A 20957-nucleotide genomic window follows, 5' to 3' on the forward strand; every position below is an offset into this window, starting at 1 on the left:
GCAAAGAAACAGGCCATTCGGCCTACCAGTCCGTGCTAGCATTTATGCTCCACTTGAGCCTCCTCCCATGTTTTCTCATCAAAACTATCAGCATACCCCTCTATTCCTTTCTCCCAGTTTCACCTTGAATGTATCTACACTATTCACCTCAACCCTTCCCTGTGGGAGCGAGTTCTACCTTCTCACCACTCTCTGGGTAAAGGGGGTTCTTCTGATTTGGATTTCTTGGTGACTATTGATGGTCTCTGGCTATGCTCTTCCCCACAAGAGGAAACATTGGCTGGAATTTTACAACACTGTCCGGGCAGGAACGTGACTGTGAAAAGCGGGTGAGCCATTCTAAACTCCATTGACTTCGACAGGACCGTAAAATCCCACCCATTCTCTCCGTATCCACTCTATCAAAACCTTTCGTCATTTTAAATACATTTATTAAGTCACCACACCCAACAACATTTGACATTCAGCCACAAAATGAGATATAAGGGCAGCTGGGAGGCAATGGCCCAGTGATGATATCACCGGACTAGTAATCCAGAAGCCCAGGCTAATGCTCCTGGGACAGGGGTCCCAGCAGCTGGTGGAATTTCAGTCTGGAATATAAAGCTCTTCTCAGTAATGGACAATATCCAGGCTTGGGCTGACAAGTGGCAAGTAACGTTCACGCCACACAAGTGCCAGGCAATGACCATCTCGAACAAGAGAGAATCCAACCATCGCCCCTTGATGTTCAATGGCATCACCATCACTGAATTCCCCACTATCAATATCCTGGGGGTTATCATTGACTGAACTGGACTAGCCATATAAATATTGTGGCTACAAGAGCAGGTCCAAGGCTAGAAATCGTGCAACAAGTAACTCACCTCCTGACTCCCCAGCACAAGTCAGGAATGTGATGGAATACTCTCCACTTGCCTGGATGAGTGCAGTCCTAGAACTCCCTCGCTAACAGCACTGTGGGTGTACCTACACCACATGGACTGCAGCAGTTCAAGAAGGCAGCTCACCACCACCTTCTCAAGGGCAACTAGGGATGGGCAATAAATGCTGGCCCAGCCAGTGAAGCCCACATTCCGTGAATGAATTTTTAAAATTAATCGATTGTTATTAAATCACATCTGGTTCACTAAACACACAACGTGATTGACTCTTAAACAGTCTCTGAATTGGCCTCATAAGCCATCGAATTGTATCAAACCGGACGGACCAACCGGCATCGACCTAGGCACCAGAAACAACAACAATAACAGCAAACCCAGCTCTGTCGACACTGAAAAGTCCTTTTGTTTTAAAATTAGGAGACCTCTCCCACAGGCTAGTAAAACAACTGCCTGATATAGGCATACTCACAGAATCACACAGTGCAGGAGAGGCCCTTTGGCCCATCGAGTCTGCACCGACACACGAGAAACACCTGATCTACCTACCTAATCCCATTTACCAGCACTTGGCCCGTTGCCTTGAATGTTATGACATGCCAAATGCTCATCCAAGTACTTTTTAAAGGATGTGAGGCAACCCGTCTCTACCACCCTCCCAGGCAGTGCATTCCAGACCGTCACCACCTTCTGGGTAAAAGAGTTTTTCCTCACATCCCCCCTAAACCTCCTTTCCCTCACTTTAAACTTGTGTCCCCTTGTGACTGACCTTTCAACTAAGGGAAACAACTGCTCCTTATCTACCCTGTCCATGCCCCTCATAATCTTGTACACCTTGATCAGTTCGCCCCTCAGTCTTCTCTGCTCCAACAAAAACAACCTCTCTTCATAACTTAAATGTTTCACCCCAGGCAACATCCTGGCGAATCTCCTCTGCACCCCCTCCAGTGCAATCACATCCTTCCTATAATGTGATGACCAGAACTGCACACAGTACTTCAGCAAGGTTCTATACAACTCCAACATAACCTCCCTACTTTTGTAACCTATGCCTCGATTGATAAAGGCAAGTGTCCCATATGCCTTTTTCACCACCCCACTAACATGCCCCTCCACCTTCAGAGATCTATGGACACACACGCCAAGGTCCCTTTGTTCCTCAGAACTTCTTAGTGTCATGCCGTTCATTGAATACTTCCTTGTCAAATTACTTCTTCCAAAGTGTATCACCTCTCACTTTTCAGGGTTAAATTCCATCTGCCACTTATCTGCCCATTTGACCATCCCATCTATATCTTCCTGTAGCCCAAGACACTCAACCTCACTGTTAACCACCCAGCCAATCTTTGTGTCATCCGCAAACTTACTATTCCTGCCCCCCACATAGTCATCTATGTCGTTTATATAAATGACGAATAATAGGGGACCCAGCACAGATCCCTGTGGTACGCAACTGGACACTGGCTTCCAGTCACTAAAGCAGCCTTCTGACATCACCCTCTGTCTTCTACAACTAAGCCAATTTTGAATCCACCTTATCAAATTACCCTGTATCCCCTCTGTGCATTTGCCTTCTTTATAAGTCTCCCATGTGGGACCTTGTCAAAGGCTTTGCTGAAATCCATATAAACTACATCAACTGCTCTACCCTCATCTACACACCTGGTCACCTGTTAGACATGACCTCCCTCTAACAAAGCCATGCTGACTATCCCTGATCAAACCTTGCCTCTCCAAGTGGAGATAGATACTCTCCTTCAGAATTTTCTCCAATAGTTTCCCTACCACTGACGTGAGAGTCACTGGCCTGTAGTTCCCTGGCTTATCTCTACAACCCTTCTTAAATAGCGGAACCACATTAGCTGTTCTCCAGTCCTCTGGCACCTCCCCTGTGGCCAGAGAGGAATTAAAAATTTGGGTCAGAGCCCCTGCGAGCTCCTCCCTTGCCTCCCTCAACAGTCTGGGACACAAATCATCCAGACCTGGGGATTTGTCCACTTTTAAGCCTGCCAACACCTCTAATGCTCACCGAATCATACCTCACAGAAAATGTCCCAGACACAATACCCATCCCTGGGTATGTCCTGTCCCACCAGCAGGATGGACCTATCAGAGATGGTGGCACAGTGGTTTCCATTTGGGAGGGAGTTGCCCTGGGAGTCCTGAATGTTGACTCCAAACCCCATGAAGTCTCATGATGTCAAGTCAAACATGGACAAGGAAGCCTCCTAATGACTATCACGTACCACCCCACCTCAGCTGATGAATTTGTACTCCTCCATGTTGAACACCAATTGGAAGAAGCACAGAGGGTGGCAAGGGGGCAGAATGTACTCTGGGTGGGAGACTTCTTTGTCTATCACCAAGAGTGGCTCAGTAGCAACACTACTGATGGAGCTGGCCCAGTCCTGAGGGACATACTGCTAGGCTGTGTCTATGGCAGGTAGTGAAAGAGCCAACAAGAGGTAAAAACCTATTTGACCTTGTCCTCACCAATCTACCTGTTCCAGAAACATCTGTCCATGACAGTATTTGTAGGAGTGACCACCATACAGTCCTTGTGGAGACGAAGTCCTGTCTTCACATTGAGGATACCCTCCATCCTGCCACCGTGCTAAATGGATAGATTTCAAACAGATCTAGCAATTGAAAACTGGGCATTCATGAGGTGCTGTGGGCCATCAGCAGCAGCAGAATTGTACTCGAACACAATCTGTAACCTCATGGCCCGGCATATCCCCCACTCTACCATTACCATCAAGCCAGGGGATCAACCCTGGTTCAATGAAGAGTGCAGGGGGCATGTCTGGAGCAGCACCAGGCATACCTAAAAATGAGGTGTCAACCTGGTGAAGCTACAGCACAGGACTACATGCGTACCAAACAGTGGAAGCAATAAGTGATAGACAGAGTTAAGTGATCCAGCAAGCAACCTATCACAGAATTTTAACGGCACAGAAGGGGGCCATTTGGCCCATTGTGTCTTCACCAGCTCTCCAAATGAGCGTTATGACCTAGTGCCATTGCCCTGTCTTTTCTCCATACCCCTGCACATTGTTTTTATTCAAATAATCATCTAATGCCCTCTTGAATGCCTCGATTGAACCTGCCTCCACCACACTTCCAGGCAGTGCATTTCAGACCTGAACCACTCCAGACCTGAACACTCAAGAAGCTCAACACCATCCAGGACAAAGCAGCCCACTTGATTGGCATCCCATCCACCACCTTAAACATTCACCCACTCCACCACTGAAGCACAGTGTGTACCATCTACCAGATGTACTGCAGCAACTCACCAAGGCTCTTTTGACATCATCTCCCAAATCCGTGACCTCTATCATCTAGAGGACAAGAACAGCAGATAGATGGGAACATCACCACCTGCAAGTTCCCCTCCAACGCACCATCCTGACTTGGAAATATATCGCCGATCTTTACTGTCGCTGGGTCAAAATCCCAGAACTCCCTCCCTAACAACACTGTGGGTGTACCTACAGCACATGGACTGCTGTGGTTCAAGAAGACAGCTCACCACCACCTTCTCAAGGGCAATTAGGGATGGGCAATAAATGCTGGCCCAGCCAGTGAAGCCCACATCCTGTGAATGAATAAATAAAAAAACAGGGACTTAGGTTTTAAACAACTATTAAAGGATGAGGGAGAAACATAGACATTTAGGGAGAGAATTCCAGAGCTTAGGGCCCAGGCAGTTGAAGGCATGGTCACCAGTGGTGGAGCGATTAAAATCAGGGATGCTTAAGATGTCAGAACTAGTGGAGTGCAGAGATCTCAGAGAATTGTAAAGTCGGGGGAGGTTGCAGAAATAGGGAGGGGGGGGTGAAGCTATGGAGGGATTTGTAGAGAAGAATGAGAATTTTAAAATGGGAGTATATGTAGGCCTGAAGCCAGTCTAGGTCATTGGGATGATGGGTGAACAGGACTTAGTAGGCAGAAGGAAGCCATTCAATTCATCCTGCCTGTGCTAGGTCTCTGAAAGAGCTGTCCGCTTAAACCCACCCACCCCCGGCACCCTTTTAACTGATTGAAAATGTTTTCATTTAGCAGTATTTATCCATTTTCCTGTCGAAAAGCTTTTATGGAACTTGCTTCACCACTGATGAGGCTGAGCATCCCTGGATCTAATTGTGTTTTTAATGAAAAAGCTCTTCATCTCTTCAGGTCATCAGTGAAAGAACTGAGGACATTTTTTAACACTCTCTTCCCAAATCCCAAATTCCCCAAGAGCCCAATCTCTGCCATCTGCACCTTCCTAAACGTTGTGAATTTTCAAATTCATCGATGGCTATCTGTGCTTTCTGACACTGCTCCCATTGTCTTGTTTTGTCTCCCATTGGGGTTTCCATAGGGAGATTCTTACAGTGGACATAATCCTGATTGTCAGATCAGCTACTGTGTGAGATGTCATTAGCCTCTAGAGATTCTCAGTTATTTCCTCACCTTTTATTCATGGATTTTTCATTCATCCATTTTTGTCCTTGCAGATTCTCCAGGAAAGGGTTTAGAACAGTTGTAGCTGGATCAGAAAACATGGAGTAATAGTAGAGTCCATTCGGCCCATCATGTCTGTACCAGCTCTTTGAAAATGCGATCCAATGGACCTATTCCCCTGCTCATTCCTCATAACCCAGACAAATCTTCCCCTTCAACTATTTATCCAATTCTCTTTAAAAGTTATTATTGAATCTGCTTCCACTGCCCTTTCGGGCAGCGTGTTCCCGATCACAGCTCACTGTGTGAAGAAAATAGTTCTTTGGCTAATTCTCATGTGTCCTCTGGTTGCTGATGCATCTGCTAAATAACTCCCATTGAAAAGCTGGTTTCATTTTTCTTTCTGCTGTCCTAAAGGCTCGCGCCCTTCTCCTCGTACTCCAGGGACAGGTTATGCGCTGTGACTGTACAGATGTCCTGTTTACTGGGTCTCGGTGGATAGCACAGAGACTCTAAAGGTCCATCAGCAGCTGTATAGAAACCGGGTCAACATTTTGAATTGGTCCCTTCTTCAGAACTGGGCTCTCCCTTTCCCTTGTTCAGGTATTGACCGTTGCTGGGGCTTGATCCTGAGGGTGATAATTTTCCCCACGTATCTCACCCCATGGCTATTCTTCATTTGCTTCATATTGAGGTACGACAACTTATACTTATATTACACCTTTAACCTTCTTCTGTTACCCTATGTGTAGTGAAATGTCCCAAGTCACTTCACAGGAGCAATTATAAAGTAATGTTGACACCGGGTCACATAAAGAGCTATTGGGTCAGATAACCAAAAGCTTGGTCGAAGAAATAGGTTTTAAGCAGTGTTTGAAATGAGGAAAGTGAGGTAGACAGGCCAAGAGGTTTAGGGAGGGAATTCCAGGAGTTAGGGCCCAAGCAACTGACAGCATGGCTGTCAATGGTGGAGCAATTAAAATCGGTAATGCACAGGGGCCAGAATTAGAGGAGTACAGATATATTGGGACTGGAGGAGGTTACAGAGATAGGGAGGAGCAAGGTCATGAAGAGATTTAAAAACAAGGATGAGAATTTTAAAATCAAGACATTGTTTGACCGGAAGCCATTGTAGATCAACAAGCACTGCGGATGATAGGGGAACAGGACTTGTGTGAGTTAAGACATGGGCAGTTGAGCTTTGGATGACTTCAAGTTTATGGAGGATGGAATGTGGGACACCAGCTGGAAGGGCATTGGAATAGTCGAGGATAGAGCTAACGAAGGCATGGTTGAGGGTTTCATCAGCAGATGAGCTGACACGGGCAAAGTCAGGTGATGTTACAGAGGTAGAAATAGGTGGTCCGAGTGATGGCATGAATTTGAGGTCAAAGGCTCACAGCAGGACAAGTACTCTGGCAATGCTGTGTATAATGTAGGAGCAGCAGGAGTTTAACAGTGTCTTTCACAAAGGTACATCTTCAATCCAGGTGCTGCTTTGTCTGGAGCTCTGGGTTCTATGTCTGTGTCTGTGTCTGAGGCTGGGTCTGGGTCTGTAGGCTCCTGTCTGCTCCCATGTCTGGGGCTGGTGCTGGCTTTGTGGACTCCTGTCTGCTTCTGTGTCTGGGCCTTGGAATTTCTCTGCCTCTCTCTGTCACTCGTGCTTTTTGATCGCAGGTTAATAACCTGGAGAAATCCATTACCGCTGCTCACACATTCCTGCAAAGGAATCCCAAAGATGCTGCAATACAGAAGAAGATGGCTTATTATAAAACCATCCCCGACATCGAGACTTACCTTATTGATGTGGAAGCTCGAGAACATGAGGTAATTTATGTCAAAGTTAGAAATGGCAGCTCAAGGCCTAACCTGGTCGAATAGCAGTGTATGACATATCCAGTCAGACTGAGAAATATAGAAAACATTATGATGCAGAAAATGTCCACTCGGCCCATGGTGCACGTGTTGGCTGACAGGGCTATCCAGGCTAAGCCTACTTTCCAACTCCTGATCCATAGCCCTGTAGGTTACGGCACTTCAAGTGCATAGCCAAGTGTTTTTCAATACCACGAGAGTTTCTGCCTTTACCACCCTTTGAGGATTCGAAGGAGCAGTGCCGCCCATAAAGATTACCCTGCGTCCGGGCACCTGTAACGGGTGCCAGGTTACAGGCCGGCACCCCTCTGATTCTGGGCTCTCTTCTGTTGCTTCCCTCTGCTGCCCCTAACCCTGGATACCCTTCAGAGATGTGGAATCTCAGCATTCCTCTCATGGAACACTGCATCCCAGCATTAACCAGATCATGGAATGCTGTGCCGTAAGGCTCCCACGACCCCAGCTCCTATCCTGCCTTGCTGTGCCCCATTAGGAAGTTTAGGTGCAGGTTCCTTTCACACTGTCACGGGCAGGGACTGATGTGTGAGGATGTGGAGAAGAGGAGGGAAGGGGAATGGAAATGTGATTCCTAACTTGTGTTATTCTTTAACTCTGGATAGACAATGTTCCTGAAGGCTGTGAAGTCTTATAACATTGGGAACTTCCGCAAGAGTATAACTGACATGGAACATGCAATACCTGAATATTACAAAGCGTATCAGGAATGCATCAGCGGCTGTGAAGAATCATGCGATGTGACTGACTTCAAGGACTTTTACCTAGCAGTGGCAGGTGAGTTGCATCTTGAGGAAGGATCACAATCTGAATCACAGCCTTACCTGACCGTATAACCTGGCTCCACACAAGGAGAATAGAGCCCCCTGCTCTTGTAGCCTTAGTGTTTGATTCCGTTTAAACACTTTGAGTGCAAGCATTTCATTCACTGTCCTGTATTCTGTTGTGTGCCAGGTTTGCCCTGTTGATTCTATGGGCTACCTTTGGCAAAACTGTGGGGAATCTGTACATTTTCCACTTGGTCACATACACCTTTTCCATCCTAACTGGGTAGGTCCAATTCTGATTGGACGTATTCCTGGAGTTTTCATTGTATGACCTCTGGTCTCCCAACTGCCAAACCTGGTCAAACAGCTTTTCTTGCCATCTCTAATACTTCCATAACTAAAAGTTTTCAAAGAAAACAAAATAAATTTGTTTTATTTTAAAGCCCCTGTAATTTCTTTCCTGGTTTTGCACTCAGCAGTGCACTGGAAAGTAATTTTCAATTCCTGGACCCTCCAGGGAAATCCTGCTGGGGCCCCTAAATGGCGGAACCAGTTATATTCGCCAGCCTGGATGGGCAGCCGTGAGTGTCACTGGGCTGCGTAAGGATATAATAGGGCGTGAGAAAAACCATGATCAACAAGAGAGGTTATAACAAGTATTTTAAAGAACAAGAGAGAGATAATGAGGTGGAGAGATTCAGGGAGGGAATTCCAGAGCTTAGGGCCCAGGCAGCTAAAGGCACAGCCACCAATGGTGGAGTGACTAATATTGGGGATGCTGAAGAGACCAGAATTAGAGGAGCACAGATTGTGATGACCCACCCATGCGCTGGGAAAGGACTGTGGCTGGGATTTCCAGTCCTGCCCGCGATGATGCCTGCCACTGGCAGGGCTGGAAAATCCTGCCCTGTATTTTCTTTTGTGCTATGACCCTTCAAGAACAAAGTGGGTTGTGGAGTATTTTAAAAAAGGTTCATTGGTTTCTTGATTATGACAGCCTTAGGTTCCAAGAAATGCCCATGTGACCTGGGGTTGCCATGGGAATGAACAGCTAAGAAGCAAAGGGTAGATAGAAAGTGAACTGCGGTTGAGTTGGGTCAGTCTGTTTCTTTCTGTTTAGCAGTTCAGAACACTGAGAATTCGTGCAAAGAGAAAACAAGCAAGGCTCTCTCCGAATGGAACAGTTTTCTGTTTGGCAGCCTTGAAGCAAGTCTCTGAGAATAGAGCAGAGACTGTGTTACTGTGCATATTATACAGTTGGAAAGGATAGAACTGATAACAGGAAAGGTGAGGGATTGTGGATTGGACAATATTTATTGCTGATGTTGAAGTGGTGCCAAAGACCACCAGACCATCTATGGGGTGGTCTGTAGGGTTGGGGGAGGAGGGGGCGGGCTATGCCCTAGGTGAGCTTGGGGTTGAAATGGGGTTGGTCTTGGTTAGTGATGACTCCCACTAATGTCCTTGATATTGATTACAGAGTAATATAATAACATAGAGTAACATACGTAGGGGGGTGTAGCAACAGAGTAAGCTGTGGAGTAATGTTATAATGCAGATAACAAAGTAACATAAGGTAATGTGTAACATAATGTAGTAACATGGTAAGATATTGTGAACTGGACATTATCGTTTCATCTCATCTGCCAATCCAGTTGTCCCCTTTTTCCTGTAAAGTATCTCTAACAAACACCAGTCCTTTTGGACATAGAAATGTACTTGGTTCCTTATTACTGGTATATCAGTTCCAGATGCTGACCCCTGTATACTTTACCTTTCCTCATGGTTTAAATTCTGCCTCAGGCTATACGGAGGCATTTCCTACAACCTGTGATTCTGGTGATTCTCTGTTTACAGATCATTACGCGGAAACACTGAAATGCAAAGTGAAATGTGAGCAGATTCTAACTCCCAATGTCGGAGGATTTTTCGTGGAGAAGTTTGTTGCAACCATGTACCATTACTTACAGTTTGCGTATTACAAATGTAAGTATACCTGATCATATATGCGGACCACCAAGCAGATAGAGCAATATTGCCTAGTGCACATACTCATGTGCACAGTCACAAAGCAACACACACAACTCTCAATTTCTCTCTCCCACACGCATATAGTCTCACAGAGGCACACATACACTGTCTGACCACCTCTTGAAGATGTCAGAACCACCTAGTTCCCTTTATTAGTTTAACTTGTTTCCATCTATCTGCCTTTGTCCATCATTCTGTCTCTTGCCTCACTCTCCATTGAGAGTAGGTAGTGTGGTTGAAGAGTCCGTTGCCTACCCAACTACCCCGATTGAGTCAGGGGTGGAGAAGGTTGGGGTCAGCCTTTCTGCCCCTAGGCCAATTGAAGCCCTCGAGTGAATATTTCTAGCAATTTCTATGTTTAATTCAGATTTCCAGAATCCTCAGTCTTTGGTTTTGTTTTAGTGGGAAGTAATTCTTGTCTTTTTGCACAGTGAACGATATTAAGAATGCAGTGTCCTGTGTAGCTACCTACATGCTCTTTGATCCACAAGATGAAATCATGCAGCAGAACCTGGTGTATTATCGATTTTATCGAGAAAAGTGGGGTTTACAGGAAGAAGATTTTCAGCCTCGCACTGTGAGTACGAAGCCTTGCTTCTCTCCCCGAACCTGCTGATATTTCACACTATCTCAGGGAGGCTCTGCATCAAGGTTATGTGATCGCTCCCCCCGCCCACTATGGATGCTATATCCTCTGTGGGACAGACTGATGTACTCATTATATTGCTGCTCAGAGCCATTTTCAACTGTGGTTCAGTGGGTGGCATCCTCACTGCAGAGTAAGAAGGTTGAAGGTTCAAGCCCATTCCAGAGACTTGAGCACAAAACTCAGGCTGACACTGAGTGCAGTACTGAGGCAGTGTTGCATTGTCAGAGGTTCTAGCTTTCAGTTGAAATGTTAAACCGAAGCCCTGTCTGCTTAATCCCACAGTTCAAAGAAATAACTTGCATTTCAATAGTGCCTTTCATGACCATGGGATGTCTCAAAGTGTTTTATAGCCTGTTCTGGAGTGCAGTGACGATTGTAATGTAGGAAGCTCAGTGGCCAATCTGTGCACAGCATGATCCCACAAACAGCAATCAGAAAACCAGATAATCTGTTTATGGTGATCATCGAGGGATAAATATTGACCAGGGCACTTGAGAATGGCAATGGGATCATTTACATTCACCTGAAAGAGCAGATTTGATTTGACCCTCAGAAAGACACTACCTCCACCTGTTCAGCGCTCCCTTTGTCCTGTACTGGAGTGTCATGGGATTATCTGCTCAAGTCTCTGGAGTGAAACTTGAATCCACAACCATCTGACTCAGAGGTGGGATGCTAACCATTGCGCCACAGCTTGTTTGAGTTAATCTGATTATCCAGACCAAACACTGTCAAGCGATTGGTTTTCTCTGTACAAAGTATATAATGCCAGTTTGTGAAGTGCTTTAGGATGTCTCTGAGATGTGTTAACATGTTATTATAAATGCAAGGTTATATTTAAAATTGTAGGCAGCCTAAACAGACTGAGGTGTTGTAAACCTGACATTTTCTGTTACAACTGGTGAATGGAGTAGAAAATTGCAGACAGACAGTGCCTCATTCTCTCACTGCCTACCCTCCATCCTGTGTTGATCATTCAGTGAGGCACCGCCATAAGGAGCTGGGGTTTTATGAGTGAATTCATGGAGAATTCATTTTAAATGAGGATGTCTAGACGATACCAGGTAAAGCAGTCACATGCCATCCTGTCCATTGTCAAAAACACCAGAGGAAAAAATTATTTTCTGCCCCCACTCCCCCTCCTGAAGGTGCCACCTCACCAGGCGGCAGGCAATTCATCATTTGTAAGTCTAGATGATGAGGGTCTGTGAACTATTCCACTACAAAGGCATCACTGTGGAGCACAATTCTGTCACCACCTGGTGTCCTCACTGAGTCGCCAGTTGATCAGGTGATGGGGCAGGTTCCATGATTAATTCACTAAATGAAAAGCAAGATAACAGGATATTCTGGTTTTCAATGGCTAGGTTTCAACTGTGAACCATTTGACATATGTAGAGTGAGATGGAGAGGGTGGGAGGAGGTTCATATAGGGCATTAAAACCAGGTTGGCTGAATGGCCTGTTTCGGTGCTGTAAACTCTATTGATGGACAGAGTTTCTGTTTTTCACCAGTCTGGGTACAACTCGTGCTGAAGAAGAGTTTCCTTTGCTCACATTTCTGCTCCAACTCACTTGCGTGGTTACTGAATACGAAAATCAGCTCAGGGTCAGGACAATTGGGGCTACATTTTGCATTTCATGAAAAAATATTGTTGATGTATTTAAAAGTGGTAACGTGGTTCAGTTTTACTATTAAACCTGAAAACAGGTTTATCACAAAAAGAAGCATTTTTAATCAATGTTCACTGACTAACTCGATTTTAATTCATTAAAATAACTTTAAAAAGTATTCAGAACCCTTTGCTAGTTTCACTGGTATACACTAGCCTGTTTCTTAGTAAATGTTTTTGACATTTAAAAGCTTGTGAAGACTGTTTATTTTTGTCCTTGTGCCTAAAATTAAAGCTTAATTTTAAGATCTCAAGGCTCACAAACAGCTGAGCACAAGTAGCAGAAACACATTACGGTGATTAATTCAGTCTGGGGGTGTGATCAGTTTTATTTGTGGGGGGGTGGGGGTGTTGGGGTGCAGCTTCTAGCACAGTCTCTTTGAAGGCGGCAATATTTTGCACTGGGTTTCAGGCAAATTGTGCTGAATAATTAAAAAAAACAACATAACCCAAAACTCCAGGCCCCTGTACACAGATCCTAACAACAGCCCAACACCTGTCCGATTGTAAACGCCTCTGACAGAGGAAGCCTGACACTGGAGTATGTTCTGCAGCTTTCCTCCACTTCCCCACCCCAGAAGGAAAAAAAAAGAGTAAAAACTGTGCAATGAGAATACTGGTCCAAATTGGTCTTGTATACCTTAAAATGGAGTACCAGTAAAAACTGGTCCGAACTGTTTTTTTTCCCCTTCTGGGCCCCTCCCTGTTTAAAACCCGAGGGAGGTACAGGCAGCCCATTGTTCATTCACATCCCTGGTTATCATTTTATATCAGAGTAATTCGCCAGTTTGTTTTCGGCATTTACATTAATTGAAAAAAATCCCTGGGAATTAGCTTACCAAGAGCTCATCGCTGTAAGAAAGGAGTAAATAGGTTTGATTTTAGCAAGTGGCCGAACTGTGTGAAACAGGAAGGTTCGGAATTACACCCCCTAAGGTTTCTTCATTGATCTTGCCTGGGGTCACAACTAGAGGGGAGTATAATTGTCATTAGTGACACCCCATCACAGCCACTGCCCCCCTTCCGCCACTTCCCCGGTCAGGGAGGGAGGAAATTCAGCCAGGGTCCCTATTCCTGCTCAACAGTTAATGACTCCTGCAGCAGAGTTTGTGATTGGGTCTCTGGCTGTGATTCCCTCCAGAGTCAAATGTTCAATTCTGAAGAAGGGTCAAATGGGACTCGAAAGGTTAACTCTGTTTCTCTCTTCATAGATGTTGCCACGCCTGCTGAGTTTTTCCAACATTTCTTGTTTTTATTTCAAATATCCCGCTAATGTCCAGGCTCCTGTGTGAAAGTTCTGAGACAGTCATTCACAGTGGGATCATAGTCCCTAGGAGAAAAGCACGGCTTCTAGGAACGATCTTATCAATCCTCTTCTGAAGTTGATGCAGCTTATTGGATGATACAGCCCACAAGGCGGCCATTCAGCCCATCATGCCTTTTCTGTCTCTTTGGTAGATCCTGCAGTGAGCCCCACTTCACTGTCCTTTCCCCGCATCCGTGTGAATTTCCCGCTTTGAGGTTTTTGTCTAATTCCCTCTTGAGTCTTTTTCTGCCACCCTTTCAGTCAGTGCATTCCCACTATAACAACTCCCTGTGTTTAAAAAAAATAGAAATTCTCCTCAGCTTTCCCCGTCTGGTTCCAATTACCTTAAATTTGTGTCCTTTGGTTGCCAACCTTCCTACCAGTGGAAACAATTTCTCCCTATTTATCATAATCCCTCATCATTTCGAAGATCTCTTAAATCGACCTTTAACCTTTCCTGCCCTAAGGAGAACAATCCCGGTTTCATAACTGAAGTCTCTCATCTCCTGTACCATTCAGGTAAATCTCCACTGAACCCAGCCCAAGGTCAGAGGAATATAGGAAATCGGAGCAGGATTGGCATTATGTCCTCTCAAGCATGCCCCACCATTCAATAAGATCATGACAGATTTTCTTAATCAAATACTTTCCTGCTCTGTCCCCATTTTCCTTGACCCCCTTAGTCCCCCAAAATATATTGAATCCTGTCTTGAATGTACTCAACAACTGAGCATTCACAGCTCTCTGGGAGGAGAGAATTCAAAAGATTTGCAATGGTCTGAGTGAAGAGATCTCTCAGCGCTAAATGGCCCCTCGTTCTAGACTTTTCCAGTGAGAGGAAATAGTCACTCAGCATTTAATCTGCCAATCTCTCTAAGAATTTTATACATTTCAACGAGATCACTTCTCACTCCTTGAAATTTCAGTGGGTATAGGCCCATTCTGTTCAATTTTTCTTCACAGGACAACTCTCTCATCCCATGAATCAATCTAGAACAGCACCTCATCTTCCGACTAGGCACTTTACAGTCTTCCAGACTTAATATTGAGTTCAACAATTTCAGATCATGAACTCTCTCCTCCATCCCCACCCCCTTTCTGATCCCCCTTTTTCCAATAATTTATAATTTTTTTCTACAACTCTATTTTTTTTCTTTTCCCTTCTATTTTTAAATTTATTTCGATCTATTGTTTCATCTCCACCTTTTAGCCCATTTCGATCCCTTCCCCCCACCCCACCCCCACTAGGGCCATCTGCCACTAGCTTGCTTCCCTTAATGTCCCCATTAGCACATCCTTTAGATAATATCACCACCGTCAACACCCCTTTGTCCTTTTGTCTATGACATCTTTGTCAGTCTCTTCTTGGCCTCCACCTATCACTGGCCCCCGATCGAGCTCTCCTGTCCCACCCCCCTCTACCAGCTTATATTTCATCTCATTTCTATATGTCTTAGTTCTGATGAAAGGTCATACGGACTCGAAATGTTAACTGTATCCCTCTCCGCAGATGCTGTCAGACTTGCTGAGTTTTTCCAGCTATTTTTGTTTTTGTTCTAGATTTCCAGCATCCGCGGTATTTTGCTTTTATCTTAGAGAATCTTTGCTGCACCCTCTCAACAGCAGATTTATCCTTCCTTGGGTAAGGAAACTCTGCACAATGCTCCAGGTGTGATTTCACCAATTATAAAGTATAAAGACTTTCTGACTCTTAGAATCTTATCCCCTTGCAGTAAAAGCCAACATACCGTTCACCTTATAAATTGCTTGTTGTACCTTCACGTTTACTTTCTGTTTCATGTATGAGGGTGTTCAAGTCTCTGCATACCAACATTTATTGGCCTCTCATCTTGTTTTTAATAAAATCCTTCCAAAAATGAGGTGCTCAGAATTGAACACAATACTCCAGCTGAGGCCAAACCAGCAATTTACAAAGTTTAACACAACTTCATTACTTTGATATTCTACTTTTAGTTATAAATCCCAGGGTCACGCTTCATTCACAGCGTATTGGGGGTCAGCTATTGATCGTTTTCGGAAGTTGCTGATGTTTGGAGGTAGTTATTGATCATTTCTGTAATGGCTCTGTTTTTTTTTTCCTCTTGTTTCCAGGATGCTCACCTGTACTATAACCAGACCCAGCTACAGATTCAATTACTGGAATTTGCAGACAACTTTTTGCAGTCGGATGATGAAGTGAGTTTTGCGGATCAGTGACGGAAACGTTCCTAATTGGGAGACATTTAAAAGGCTTTGCTGAGCTTTCTAGGGCCATAGGAGAGGGAGGAGGCCAATCAGCCCTTTGACTCTGTTCCACCATTCAATTGGATCCAGGCTGATCTGTATCTCAACCCCATCTACTCCACATCCATTGATATTGTTTCTCACCAAAAACCTATAAATGTCTGTCTTGATCCCCAGAATCCTCAGCCTTTTGGGAGAGCGAGTCGCAGATTTCTATTACTTTTTCAGAGGAAGTGCTCCCAGATTTCACCCAAATGTCTAACTCTAAGTTTAAGATTATGCCCCTTTAGTTTTGATTCTCCCATCGAAGGATATAGTTTTTCTGTATCTTCCGCTACCAAATCCTTTTAGCATTTTAAACATCTCAACCAGATCTTCCAAACTCAGGGAAAATACAAGACGATCATTGAAATCAGTTAAAATTCTTTAATCACTTAGTGCTAACAGAAAAACAAAAAATACTATTGGAGGATCAGTACTGAGGCAGTGCTGCATAGCCGGAGGTGCCGTCTCTCGGATGAGACATTAAATCGAGACCTTGCCTGCTCTCTCAGGTAATTGTAAAAGATCCCATGGTGGCATTTCGCAGGAGAGGAGGGGAGGTCGCTCTGGTGTCCTGGTCAACATTTATCCCTCAATAAACACCACTGCAAACAGATTATCTGGTCATTATCACACTGATGCGCGTGTGAGATTTCTGTGCACGAATAGGCTGCTGTATTTCCTACAGCACAACACTGACAATACTTCACAAAGTTTTATTTACTCGCTGTGAAGCACATTGTGAGGTTGTGAAAGATGCTATAGAAATCCAGTCTTTCTAATCTCACACCTGTTTTGTCTGGAACCGTGTGGAATATTTTCTCTAGCCGGGCATTAATTGCTCTTAACGTAGAGGTAAATGGGGGGGAAAAAGTGAGGTCTTCCTGTCATTTCTGTGGCAATGAGTATGACAGTTGCAGATGAACGGCAGTCTCTCTTTAACTCTCACTTTCCAATGTTGTTGACAGATGGAAGTGTTGGGTGAAGCACCTTCCCACACTGAAGCGGAAATAACGGATGAAGAATTCGAGGGGGAAGGGGATTATGAGGAAAGCATTCTTGCGGATTGGTGGCAGGAGCCAAGTAAAAAAGGAGATTTGGACGAAGCACCTAATTAGACTTAGACTGGACCATGTGCCTGATACCGGAGTCACTGTGTGTGTGTGCGTGTGGCTACCAAGTTCAGTGTGATGACCAAAGATTATGAGTTCAGAGAGAAATTTGTGTGTTTTTAACATGTCTGCAATTTTTTTTACACTGGGCAGGGAGGGATAGGGTGTGTATGTGAGAGAGGTTGCACAAGTACTGGAGGTGCTTGAAGTTGAAAGAAAATGTTTTGAATTGTTACTGGTATTGTTGTTCCTTGAAAAGCCTTAATCATTACTTCCACCCCCCCACCCCCGCCAAGTCTCTGATCAGGAAACAAACTTCATAAGGAGAACAGATAAGCGATCCCAAGATGCAATTGTCATTTATCCCAAATTACATTTCCTAAATTTTGGAACCATCATGACTCACCTTATGTTCATCCACAATTGACCTCACTTTCCAAAGTTCTTTACCGTTTTTAAAACTATATTTAATTCCTTTCTGTGGCGGTCACATCATGTCACACACAGTTTGCTGTGACAGATCGCAGCTTGTTGGATCTCTGCTCTGTCCCACTGTCTGCACTGAGGCCAGTGACCGAGTGCGGATGGGATGGGTTTGCTCAGCTGAGTGTGCACTCGGTTAGATGCAGAGATTGTTGTGCGAGCCTCCGACTACTGTGAGACAAACTCTAACAGGTCAGAAAATTATGGCAGCTCTTAAACCTGAGCTTGGGATGTTAGGGGTACTTGGTCTTCCATAGTCTCTCAAGGGGTATGGTGGTGTTGTAGTTACGTTCCTGGAGCTAGAGGACTGGACTAATAATCCAGAGAATGTGTGTTCCAATTCCAGCATTGCAGTTTCAGAATTTGAATTCAGCCTTAAAAATCACTAACTAAAAAGCTGGAACCAATAACCGGGGCCATAAAGCTGTGGATTGAATTCCAACTGGTTCATCAATACCCTTTTGAGGAAGGAAATCTGCCACCCTAACTCAATCTGGGCCTACAGGTGTCTCCAATCCCATGCTGATGTTGATGACTCATAACTGCCCTCTGAAATGTCCCAGCAAAGCTCTTTTGCATCACTAACTAGGGATGGATAGTAAATGCTGGCCTGGCCAGCAATGCCGCATCCTGAGATTTTAATTGAAAGATCTACGAGTGAGTCAGGATGCAGGGACTGATCCAAATTCAAACTGGCTTCAAGGAGCTGAGTATTAATCAACCTCATTGTCCACCCGATTATGGTTTTAATGTATAGGGAATTCAAGGAATAGAATAAAATAAAGACAGAAAGTGCTGGAAATACTCAGCAAGCCCGGCAGCATCTGTGGAGAGAGAAACGCTGGCTTGGGTTTTCACTCCTGGGTCTGATGCACAGAGTCGGGACGTTTCCCGGCTCCGTGAACCTGACCTGGGAAAAAGACGCCCGGAAGGTGGGATTTTTTCATTCCGGGGGGCGGGCTGGATTAGAAGTTGGGCCTACTACCTGTAGAATGAGTTTGGAGGCTGACTGGGCAGAAGGCCTGCCTTGGTGCCTTGGCACTTTGTTTTAATTCATTTTTTAAAATAACCTCAACAGAAAACAGCCCTCACCCCTCACTCCCACAACACTTCTCATACCCCATCCATGCCACCCTCTGCTCCTCTAACCACCCCCCCCATGGCACCATCATAACCCCTATGCCATCACCTGCTCCTCACTCATCCCCATAGCTCTATATAGTCCCTATGCCAGCTTAGTGCTAACTCATGCCAACTCATGTCCCCCACCCACCACCCTTTGCCCTTATACCCCCTCCATGACAACTCACCTAGTATCCACCATGGGAATCCTCAGGAGCCATGCTGATATAAGATAAAGTTATGTGTCTAGTGATGATCTCACTATTTTAAAAAAACACTCATTGATTAAAAAACATTCAATACATTGAAATTCCTTTAACTAATCTCTTATGAAAACAAATATTTCTATTCTGTAACCACTTGGAGCTATCAATCAAACTGCTTACTTAGCAGGCACCCCAGTGTGATAATGTTAGGTTGTAAAATCAGTCATGCAGCACAGATCCTATAATGATAACCCACAGGCTTAACCCAACAAACAGAGTGAAATAGCTCCACATTTAAAAAAAAATAAAGCCCAACCGAGTTAAATCCTTTGACGGTTTTGGCAATTCCAATGAGCTTTGACAGTTCTTTCAGTTCTTTGACAGCATGACAGTTCTTTGACAACTTTGACTGTTCCAATGAATTTATGCACTTTTTACACACAATCATGTCTACTTTTAACAATCCCAAAGGGCACATGGCCTCTCCCAATGGGTGCCTTATCTCTGCCAAAGGTGTCTTAGGCCCATATCCAAAGGGATACCTTACCTCTCCAAAAGGGTACGCTGGCTATCTAAACAAATCCACAAGGTTCAGAACTGCTCCTAGGTGGTGTAATCTGCACACTTTTGGGTTTCAGACACCTACCTCACCAAAATCACACGTGAGTTCAGGCAGCTGCTGATTTATATGGGCAGCTGCCTCCATGAACCACGGATGTGCAATTTGGAACCCACCCCTATCCACCATCAGCAGAGGCCCGGTTCAGGTATGGGACTTCTTGATTCATGTCTCTGCTGGCATTTTCACAGAGAGCCTTTTTGTCTGTGTGAAAATTCGGGCCACAGTTAATGCTTCGAGTTGAATATGACTTTTCTTCAGTTCAAGGAGCTCGAAATGTTAACTCTGTTCTTCTCTCTCCACAGATGCTGCCAGACCTGCTGAGTATTTCCAGCACTTTCTGTTTTTATTTCAGGTTTCCAGCATCCGCAATATTTTATTTAAGGGATAAATTAACACTTGTACAGTATTCTTTCTGATGCAGCTTTGTACCCAGCCTGTTGTAGTAATAAACTATGTAAATCTTGCACCCACAGAATTCTGCAGCAAAGAAGGTGGCCATTTGGCCCATTGTGCCTTTGTCAACTCTTTCTGATGGCTATTCATTTAATCCTGTGCCCTTGCTCCTTCCCCATAGCACTGCACATGTTTTCTTATTCAAACATTTATCCAATTCCCTTTTGTATTTGTGCCTTCGGAGAGAAGTGCGTGCTGAGGACCTTGACCAGTGTCGACAGGAGTAGGGGTGTGGGTGGGGTCCGAGCTGATGTACAACAAAGTGACCTTTCACAAGATAACAAACGTGTTGAGTTTGCAATTATTGGTGTTTGGTGAGTTCGGAAAAAGTTCCTTTGACCCACCCAGACCTGAATGGATTTCCTAGACTCTATTTCTCTGACATGTGAGTGAGGGATCCTTGCACACGCCTTATGGGAAACCAACAAGATTGGATCGTTTCTGACCGAGAATAAAATGGTTTCCCCAATGCTAATGTTTTTATATTTAATGAATGAAAAATCTTGAAAGGAAATGCGGTGGGGGGAAATACTTTTCTCAATGGCCCAATGATTTTCCTCCTGGGTTTTTATTTGCAGCAGTGACCGAGGGAAAAATCTTCATTTGTGGAGATTTGGCAGCTCCGACTAGGGTAGAGTCAGACTGAAAGGAGCCTTTAGTGATGTGAGATTAAGTTGTGTGGAACGACAGGTTCTCTCACACCTTGTCAGTCTTTTGATGCTGGTTTGCTGCAGAGTGTATATTTTAATAAAAGTCAGATTTTGTATTTTAAAATTCAGAGTTTTTTCCAACTTCTTTTCTCTGATTCAAAACTGGGAACTTCTGACATTGGCTGACTCTGTGAAGGTGAGATCACCCGATGCAAGTTTCTTTATCTCACTAAGGTTACAGATCCCACGAACCCTCAAACCTCACCTGACACCTAAACATTCCAGCAAGTCTCACTGGGTAGAACATGGAGTGGGAATCCTGAACAAAATGCCCCCACATTCTGCCTGATGTCCCTCCCCTCCCAATGATGATTC

General features: G+C 44.6%; 1 protein-coding gene across 1 annotated transcript in view; it reads left to right on the plus strand.

The window, feature by feature from the left end:
* The window catches only part of LOC144667900 (endoplasmic reticulum protein SC65-like), a 22098-nt gene extending 1392 nt beyond the window's left edge, over window positions 1-20706 (plus strand). The window contains 6 exon segments of the mRNA XM_078529494.1: window positions 7011-7160; window positions 7829-8000; window positions 9848-9976; window positions 10453-10598; window positions 15761-15844; window positions 16903-20706. Of these exon segments, the coding sequence (XP_078385620.1) occupies window positions 7011-7160; window positions 7829-8000; window positions 9848-9976; window positions 10453-10598; window positions 15761-15844; window positions 16903-17052 (831 nt within the window). The 3' untranslated portion in view covers window positions 17053-20706.
* Window positions 20707-20957: the final 251 nt, after the last annotated feature.

This window comes from Cetorhinus maximus, chromosome 25 (assembly GCF_964194155.1).
Source record: "Cetorhinus maximus chromosome 25, sCetMax3.hap1.1, whole genome shotgun sequence".
Lineage (NCBI taxonomy): Eukaryota > Metazoa > Chordata > Chondrichthyes > Lamniformes > Cetorhinidae > Cetorhinus > Cetorhinus maximus.